This window comes from Manis pentadactyla, chromosome 15 (assembly GCF_030020395.1).
Source record: "Manis pentadactyla isolate mManPen7 chromosome 15, mManPen7.hap1, whole genome shotgun sequence".
Lineage (NCBI taxonomy): Eukaryota > Metazoa > Chordata > Mammalia > Pholidota > Manidae > Manis > Manis pentadactyla.
Genome location: NC_080033.1, coordinates 66,887,217 through 66,897,090, shown reverse-complemented (window position 1 = coordinate 66,897,090; position 9,874 = coordinate 66,887,217). Strand labels below are relative to the sequence as shown.

The window sequence follows — 9,874 nt, the reverse complement described above, 5'->3', positions numbered from 1 at the left end:
CATCCTGCCCTCTCCCACTCAAACAACATTGCAATTACAATGAGACTGACATTATTGTAGGTGTAACAGTGCCAATGAGATATAATTCACATATCATACGATTCGCCCATTTCAAGTGTGCAAATCCATGGTTTTCAGTGTTCAAAGAATTACTCAGCCATCACCACATTTCATTACCCAAAAATAAACCCTGTGCCCCATACCCATAGCATTCATGCCCATTTCACCCCAAACTTCTCGGCTGCTTTCTGTCTCTACAGATTGGCCCAGTCTGGACATTGCAGGTAAATGACAGCTGTGTCACTTTTCATTTACCCACTCATCCATTGATGGACAATTGAGGTGTTTCTCCTTTAGAGCTATTAGGAATAATGCAGCTGTGGACAGTTCTGTACATGTTTCTCACACGTACTCTTGAGCCTGATCTGTAACAAGAGCATCTAACACTGCCTAGCAGTTGTCTGTGGGAGACACAAGCGTCGTCTCAATTCGTCAGTTCCGGACTCCTCTGTGCAGTCAGGGTTCAAATCTCCATTGCCTTGACTCCAAAATATATGCTTCTTGCCTTCTTGTTATACTTTGTCTAAGTCTAAATATTAGAAACATAAGTCATTCATTACTTCTATAGTATAAGTTTACCACTACACTATAGGTAGGATAATAGTTATGACATTAGTTGATCACAACACATATTGTTTGAAAACCACCCCCCCTGGAAGTATGGCTCCCTGGAGAAATGATTTCAAGGGGCAGAAGGAGACCCTTCAAAGTAGGTCAGGACAGTGTTTTCAGATGCTGGAATTCCCTGAAACCACAGCAGAGCTCTAAAGAAGCTTCCAGAAGCAGTAAAGAGGTTTATTTGGACAAGAACATGTCAGGAAAAGGGTGGAATATGGGGATCTGGATCACACCTTCTCCTATAGACTTCCTACATCTTGCGGTAGCCCTCTGGACAGTCCCAGCGTATGGACAAGTTCTTCCCCACCAGATTAAGTAATCTGAGAGGCATACAGCACAGTATCTCCTTTTTCCTCCCAGAACAGTCATAACCAGCACCTCTTCATTCTTCAAACACGAGGTACTCAGTCCTAACTCTATGCTTTAGCCCTGTTATTTCTCCCACTAAAATGTCCCTTTCTTCTCTTCTCCTTGGGCAAACTTTTACACATTCTTTAGGACTCGTGTCACAAGCCACTTTCCCAATAGATATCTCAGGAGCTTTGCCCAAGAAAACCATTGAGATAGGACAGACACCTAATAGCACCCTTGAAAGGCACAGCACGACAGGAGTCTGGTGTGTACCAGAAGCTGGTGGTGCCTCGCTGCCATCCCCTCACACCTACTAGAACTGGGAAAAACAGGGAAAGTCAAGGATATGGGAAAACATACAGATGCACATAGACGTGCAAACTCAAAGACTTAAAAAGATACATGGAGAGTGAATATTAAGAAGTCTCATGGAGCCTCGGCAGCCACCCATCCAACCCTCCATCATTCCCCAATCCATCCATCCATCCATTCAAGCAGTACTGACTGAGCTGAGCCCCTCCTCTTTCCCAGGCAATGTGCTCAGCATTGGGGGTACACAAAGGTGGAGGTAGAAGTCTAAAGGCAGGAATTGGAGGTGGGGAGAGCAGTAGGCATGACCCCGAAAGGGCTCCGGAGAAGCTGGAACACCTGGGCTGGGCACAAGGGGCAGATCGACGACGGGGTGAGCCTGCTCGCCATCACAGGTGAGGGTGGCCCAGAAACCTGCGCATCACAGAGATGCCGTGACCTCCGGGCCGCCTAGAGAGGCCCGGAAGTGGCTCCCGGAGCCGGTCCGACGGCTCGGGCTGTGCGCGGAGTGAGCGGTGGCGGAGACGAGCGCCCGCCGGAGCCCTGGTCGCCCCGCCTCGCGTCCGCGCCGCTGTGAGTGGGCCGGGGGCGGATGGGCGCCCCGGGTGGGCGCCCCTCCGCGGGGGCCGGAACGGGGCTGGCGGGCGCGCCGAGGCTGGTGCGCGCCCCGGGGGCCGCCCGAGGGCCCCCTGCCTCTGCCTGCCGGGGCGGCCGCCGGGTGGGCCGAGCCCCGCGGCAGGTGCGCCGGGTGCGTACCCGTCCTCCCCGATTGCGGGGAGCCGCGCCCGGCGGGCCTTCCTCAACTGCTGCAGGGGCCACAAACACTGGCTAACTACCATTTCTCGTCCTTTTTTTTTCTTGTTTTTTAACAAGCCCCAAGCTCAGAGCTTTTAGCACGCACCTCTACACCGGATTCGCATCGTTTGTTTGCCTCTCACGTCTTGGAGGGAGAACACGTCTTTATGACAGATGATTCTGGTCTCCCGTTTAAAGTGACAATGTAAGGTTCCCATTTAAAACGAATGTATTTCGTGTGAAGGTAACAGGTAAGAGTACCAGAGTACCAGGTGTGGCAAATCCTGAAGGTGGTAAACGAACACTGCGTTGTCCCAACCCCAGCGATATACATGGTGAAGAGCCCAGGCTGGGGAGTCCGGAGACCTGACTTGGAGTCTCCTGGGTCCAGCTCAGCCACTTGTGACCTTCATGATTTGTGGGCCAGTTTTTTTGGTTTTGGAGTTTTTTAAAGATTTTATTTTCTTCCAGCTTTATTGAGGGCTAATTGACATAACACTGTGTAATTTTAAGCTGTGCAACTCCACGGTTCAATTCCCATATATATTGTGAAATAATAAACACCATATAAGATTAGTTAACATCTCACTTCACGTACTTACAGTTTCTTGTGCTTGTGCTGTGAACTTTAAGATCTACTCTTTTAGCAGCTTTCAAGCCTGTAATACAGTATTGTTAACTATAGTCACTGTGCTCTGTGTTACAACCCAGAACTTACTGTCTTATAATTGGAAATTTGTACCCTTTGACCAGCGTCTTCTCATATCCTCCAATCCCCCAGCCCCTGTTAACCACTATTCCACTCTGTTTCTATGAGTTCAGCTTTTTTTAGGTTTCACATATAAGTGAGATCATACAGTATTTATCTTTCCTGACTTATTTTGCTCCGTGTAAGACCCTCAAGTTCCATTCATGTTGTTACAATGGCAGGATTTCTTTCCCTTTTTTTTTTAATGGCTGAATAATATTCTGTTGTATATAAATACACCTCATTTTCTTTATCCATTCATTGATGGGCATTTAGTTTGTCTTCATGTGCTGGCTATTGGGAGCAATTCTGAAATGCCTATGGGGGTGCAGGTATCTTTGAGAGTGATTTCATTTACTTCAGATATGTATATGGCAAGTTTCTTAACCTTTTTCCTCATCTCTGTAAAACTGAGGATAATAGTAACTACCTAGAAGATTTTCCTGAGGATTCAGTGGTGAGCCTTTAAAGCCCTTACAGCAGCTAGCTCATAATAAGTAATAAAAGTGGCCATAGTTATTGTTTTCATTTTAGCGAGGAGGAGATAGTACCAGAGAGGTTCGGGCTTGCCCAGGGTCACGCAGGGAATTGGCAGGAGAGCCAAGTCTAAGATCCACATTTTCTAATTTCCAGCCTAGGGAGCTGAACCCTACATTTCCACCGTCTGCCTCGTGGGAGAGGATGGGGCACCTCTTCCTGGCCCTTCTGGGGATTGGAGGGACCCTTAGGAGCTTGTAAAATACGTTAGCTATGAAAGACCCCACAGGACTCATCTCAGATCAGCATAGACTCAGCTGCTTCAGGTCAGGGACCCTGCATCACCCTAGGTGCTGTTGTGGCTGAGACATAAGCCGTGGAGTCGGACACGCTTGGGTTCCAATGGGACAGATCCCAGCTCTACCATTTTATTGCTGCAGTAAATGAGATTAACAAATAAGTACTTGTCTCATAGAAGCATCAAGGGAAATAGTTCATGGAAAGGGCCCAACCCAATTGTTAGTGCTTTATAAGTGGCAGCTGATACTACTTGGCTATGTTGAAGTGGCAGACCGGCTGACCTAGGGAGAGGAGAAAGTACTCTGGTTCTCCTTGCAGATAGAGCAGAAGGCGGCGTGTGAAAAGGCTGCAGAGTATTCGTTCCGTTTAGATTTACTGGGTCTGCAATCTGCTGGATAGATACCTCTTGTCCCTGCAGATACTCCTGGAGAAATGGCCTATGTGCACATGGGGTTTATATGGTAGTTGGGAAAGCAGATGGGGAATACCAGTCAGAAAATTATTATTTTTGTCATAAACATAATGAATTGCAAGAGTCTTTCTGGTTTTACACCTAACATCCCTTTTGCCTGTATCAGGGCTAGTCACCCTTTCACCTGCATCAGGGCTATCGTCTCTAACTACTTCTTCATCTTAGTTGCTCTGACTGCTTAATAATTAACACAAGTAATTTTCAGATCATGCATGGAATTTGAACAGCACCTTCTCTAATCCTCTAGCCTCTGTATTTTCCTGATCTCAATACAGTAAGACAGTTACCTTTTACCTCTAGTCAGTACTTGGGCAGGGATTTAAAACACGCCACCACAACTACCTGGAGATATTTTTATCTGTCTTAAGGAAAATGCAGTAAAATTTCATTTTTATGAGAACAGTCTCAATTCTGTGTTCCATATTCCAGTGGCACATACATCTGTATACTGCCTTATAATACAGGAGGTTTAGTGGTATGGTCATCTTGTACTTGGGATAAAGGAACTGTGTGCATGATCTAAGGTTCTTATTACTGATCCTTAGCATTTAATTAGGGCTTTGAAAATCTAAAGTACTCATAGTCATTTTTATGAGTTTCTTCTCCTAACTTCCCTGTGAGATGTCAACTTTATTACCCTCGCTTTATCTTGGAATTATCAAGAGGTCAGGCATATTTTAAATTTCATTTATTTTCCTGTTTGTAATTAAGATTCCTTTTCTCGATCATGTACTTAACTTTAACCTGTCTCCACCAGGATGACTGCTCAGATCAGATGTAACCCTTCCCCTCCACTCAGAGGAAAGCAATTACTGAACAAAGCTGTGTTTTGGAAGAGCCCCAAAGCACTTGCAATTATAGAAACTGGTCTGAGTGCCCAGCCCTGGAAGGAATCGACTGAACTTAATTAATAAAACAGAAGCCATAAGTTATATAAAAGTCCGGCAGCCGATTGAAGAAAAACTGCATATAGTCTTCTTCTCCCTTCTGGCTGAGTGCTCGTGGGACCTGCTTGCAGTTTTCCTTGAAATGTGCTTGCTACAGTTTTTCTCTGCTTATTGATGTAGGGAGCCTGCAAGGGAGGAGATGGCTCCTGGGTGGTACAGTTAATGGCTGGTAATCTGTAAAAGTTTAACCCACCTGAATGGATAGCTGTTGGTCTTGCTAAACCATCAGTATTTCCTTACTCATTGCCCCCTTTCCCATCTGATCCTCCTGGCCAGGTCAGTTGTACAAGTTCTTGCCTTGGATCATTTTGGAATTAGTAGGAAGGCAAATGAGGAGAAGCATGAATAAGCCTGGCAGGTACTCTGAAGCATTAATAATTTGAACTTGTACGTTCCCAGCATGATTCATGTGCACATGAGCCATGATTGACCTGTGGTCTTGTGACTAGTCTGGAATGTACAGTTTTGCAAACAGAATAATTGGAGATTAGGACAAATTTCTGTCAGAATTTGCTTAATTGGACCCCTTGAGGCCTTGTCCATTTTCTGAATCCCTTGCAGTGGAATTCTTGTGGAGATATTAAGAATACCTTAAACCTTGTTATCTGGCATCCTATTAATCAAAACTCAGCCAGACAGCATTTCTAAAACCTGTCTCTCAGTCAACGACATCACTCTCCTTGAGCTTCCCCTGGATGCTGCCTGCCGTGGCCTCATTCAGTTGCTTGCCACCCGTCATCCTAATTTTAGCCGAGCGCTCTGGCATCTGTCCTCACTTGCAGATCCCGGGAACCCCTTCCCAGACCCTTGCCTGTTTCCAGACTCTGTGGGAAGCTTCATCTTGTGCAAGGACCAAAGTGAACATGCCCTTCAGTAAGCCTATAGAGGCTTTCTGTTGTCTGCAGAATAGAATTCCAGCTCCCTGCAAGCTGACCTCACACTGTCTCCACCCTAGATCACCAGCTACACACTTGGGCCTCAGTTTTCACACCAGCCTCAGGGGCCTGGCCATCTCGGTTGCCCAACACAGCCTTCTCTTTTGCTGTTCCCTTCACTCATGCTCCCTCAGCCTGCAGAAACCCTCTGCCTCATATCAGCTACCTTCCCATTGAGCTCTACCAGCCACTCCTCGGGGAAGTCTTCCCTGATCTGCCCTGCAGCTCCTCAGCTCCCACAGCCTCTTGTTTATACCAGTTTCATAACAGTGATCTGTTTTCTCCTTTTTGCCTTGTATTTTAGATATTTGCAAAAGCCTCTCTTCTCCATGGTAAGCTCCAAAATGCAGGAATTCTTTGCAGTTGCTCTTTGTGTCATTTTCATTATGTAACCCAGAATTTTTTAGGAGATAAGTTAAAATGGCAGTGTTAATTGACATTCATAATGACAGACACTACAGAACCCTGCATAATTTGCGTACATCATAATTTTACTAAGTTGCGTGTATTCCACGGTGTTCAAAATGATCCATAAATTCAACAAATATTTGTTGAGTCTCTGCTCTGTTCTAGGTTCTCGTAGGGACATGCCAGTAAAAAAAGGCAAAAGGTCTTAGTTCTCATGGAATTTGTGTACTATTGGAAGGAGATAGTAAAAAAATAGACAAGTAATTTTAGGTTGTGAAATGTCCTGTGAAGAAAACAAAGCAACATGTAAGGTAAAGGCGAGATTTTTATATAGGTTTATCAGAGAAGCTTCTCTGAGTTGCGTAAGAATGCCAGCAGACCTAAATATTGAGAAAGATGCAGCCAGGCAAAGATCTGATGGAGTGATGGTTCCCCTCAAGGCAAAATCGGAACTTTTCATAGTTCTCAAGGAATGAATGAGTTTGGCATCTGAAGGAAAGAATCCAGGTGGGTGGAAGCTAGCATGCCAATAGCAGAAGAGTATGAGATGAAGCCAGAGAGGGAGATAGAACCAGGTCAAGGAGTTGAAGGTAAGAAACCTAGATTGAAATATATGTCTTGACATCTGTGTTTGGAAACAGCCTCTGTAACAAAGTCATGGTGATGATGTTAAATAATAGAATAGAATTGACTACATTCGTTTTTGTGGCTACTCCAAATCCAAGTGGAGTGTTCTGCACTCAGAAAATAATAGAATCATAAGGTCACGATTGGGTATATTAAAGAGCTGCTGGTACTTCATTCTTCACAAGTTTTCTTAGAAACACAACTGTGGCACTTGTTAGTCAGGCCTCTGTAATCCATCAGGCATCCTCCTCACCATTTAGCTCAGTTTTCCTAACATTTCTCACTCTTCTCTTCCACACCCTCTCAGACCCCTGAGTCACTGAACCTTGTCTTCAGCTGTCTTAAGATTTCTTCATGAATGATGACCTTTCCTGGCAATCTGATAAATGTAGTTCAGTTCTCCAAAAGAACTTGTGAAACTCTGTAACTCTGTGCTTTCAAGGGATCTAATCATGGTACATGGGACTGTAGTAGAGTAATTGAATCCCTAAATTCTAGAACATGAAGAAAAGGAAATTTGAGAAATGATGTCCATGTGTTGCCCAAGTTATGTCAGGCATTTTGCTGTGCATTTTTTTATATTCTTTCCCATTCGGTCTTCGTAAGCCTGTGAGCTTATCATCGGCCCCACTTTTTTAGATGCAGCAATAGGCTCAGAGGATGAGTATCAGTGTTGCATACTTCTTTCCTACAGGTCCAGTGATCTTTTGACTGACACATATGGATTCGCAAACATCTCCAAAGGAAACTGTCCTCGTTACAGGAGGAGGTGGCTATTTTGGTTTCCGGTCAGTGCATTGATAAAATATGCCCATGGAATTATTTTTCTGGAAGTTGCTGGAAAATATAGGTTGGAACTCTGACATTAATACTGTGTACACTTTTGTGTGTTTGTATAGTCTTAAGCCAGAAGTGAACTATGTTGTCCACTGCTTAGGTATTAACTTCAGAACTACAGATATGTCCTCCTTGAAGAAAAATTCTTTGTAAAACCATTAAATTGGGGAGGAGAGATCATTCATATCCCCAAAAACAATTTCTAAATAATGGCTATTCTTTCCCAGTTATGTTATCATTCATAAATTCTAGAGAATGGATGGTGGGTTCTGAAATGAGGGGGAAATGTGACATGCAGATGCTACCATCACTGAAGATGAAAGCTCTCATTGTAATTTAAGTAAATGTAAGGATTCTCATTTTTGAGTGTTTGCATAAGGGTGAGTCGCATAAGGAAGAGCTGTACAGTGAGGGACTCAGGACAGGGCACTCCTGGGTCAGCCTCACATTGACGGGCAGATTATTTTCCTAGGCATCGCTTAATAGCAGTTCGATCAGACTTACTCTCTCATTTCAGCCTAGGCTGTGCTCTTAATGAGAAGGGATTCCACGTGCTTCTGTTTGACCTCAGCAGCCCTGCTCAGACCATTCCAGAAGGCATCGAGTTTGTACGTGGAGACATCCGCCACCTCTCTGACATAGAGAAAGCCTTCCAGGACACGGATGTCACTTGCGTGTTTCATATTGCCTCTTATGGCATGTCAGGGCGAGAGCAGCTGAATCCAAACCTGATTGAGGAAGTCAACGTCAGGGGCACAGACAACATCCTCCAAGCTTGCAGGCAGAGAGGGGTGCCAAGGTTAGTTTATACTAGCACTTTTAATGTCGTCTTCGGAGGTCAAGTTATCAGAAACGGAGATGAATCTCTGCCCTACTTACCTCTTCACCTCCATCCTGATCACTACTCTCGGACCAAGTCTATTGCAGAGAGGAAGGTGCTGGAGGCAAGTGGTACAGCCCTGGAAAGAAGCAATGGTGTCTTGAGAACCTGTGCTCTGAGGCCGGCTGGCATCTATGGGCCTGGAGAACAGAGGCACCTTCCCAGGATAGTGAGCTACATTGAGCGGGGCCTATTCAAATTTGTATATGGGGATCCCAGGAGCCTGGTTGAATTTGTCCATGTAGACAACTTGGTACAGGCTCACATTCTGGCCTCAGAGGCCCTGAAAGCTGACAAGGGCCACATTGCCTCTGGACAGCCCTACTTCATCTCAGATGGCAGACCCGTGAACAACTTTGAGTTCTTCCGGCCTTTGGTTGAGGGTCTGGGCTACACATTCCCATCCACACGCCTGCCGTTGACTGTCATCTACTGCTTTGCTTTTCTAACAGAGATGGCTCACTTCATTTTGGGCCAACTCTACAATTTCCAGCCCTTCCTCACGCGCACAGAAGTTTACAAAACTGGTGTCACACATTACTTTAGTCTGGAGAAAGCCAAGAAGGAGCTAGGTTATGAGGCTCAGCCATTTGACCTCCAGGAAGTAGTAGAATGGTTTAAAGCCCATGGTCATGGCAGAAGTCCTGGAAGTCATGACTCTGAGCGTCTTGTCTGGGGCGGACTGTTGGTCTTACTCATGGTTATAGCAGTTCTCATGTGTATGCCTTCTGTGATTCTGTCCCTGTGAAGGAGGAGCTAGCAGTGAGCTGATCACACTTGATGGTTCTCAAGAAACACGGGTTTGGGAAAATATAGTGATACCTGGTAGCAAATTTTGGCTCTTCACTTTTTTGCTATTTAAGAATAGATTCTTGAGAGAGGGGGCGGAAGATGGCGGCGTGAGTAGAGCAGCGGAAATCTCCTCCCAAAACAACATATATCTATGAAAATATAACAAAGACAACCCTTCCTAGAATAAAGACCAGAGGACACAGGACAATATCCAGACCACATCCACACCTGAGAGAACCCAGCGCCTCGCGAAGGGGGTAAGATACAAGCCCTGGCCCCGCGGGAGCCGAGCGCCCCTCCCCCCAGCTCCCGGCGGGA

The 9,874-nt window shown here is 45.4% G+C and overlaps 1 protein-coding gene across 2 annotated transcripts; it reads left to right on the top strand.

Annotated features, from left to right (window-relative positions):
* The first annotated feature begins 1,789 nt into the window (after nucleotides 1-1,789).
* SDR42E1 (short chain dehydrogenase/reductase family 42E, member 1) lies at nucleotides 1,790-9,597 on the top strand. Of its 2 annotated transcripts, XM_036909357.2 has the most exons (4): nucleotides 1,814-1,915; nucleotides 2,212-2,384; nucleotides 7,742-7,835; nucleotides 8,402-9,597. In XM_036909357.2, exons 3-4 carry the CDS (start codon nucleotides 7,768-7,770, stop codon nucleotides 9,510-9,512), a joined length of 1,179 nt encoding a protein of 392 aa, XP_036765252.2. In that variant the 5' UTR covers nucleotides 1,814-1,915; nucleotides 2,212-2,384; nucleotides 7,742-7,767; the 3' UTR covers nucleotides 9,513-9,597. The 2 variants fall into 2 exon arrangements, with proteins under 2 accessions (XP_036765259.2, XP_036765252.2); XM_036909364.2 differs by lacking the exon at nucleotides 2,212-2,384 and having other exon boundaries at nucleotides 1,790-1,911.
* The last annotated feature ends 277 nt before the right edge of the window (nucleotides 9,598-9,874 follow it).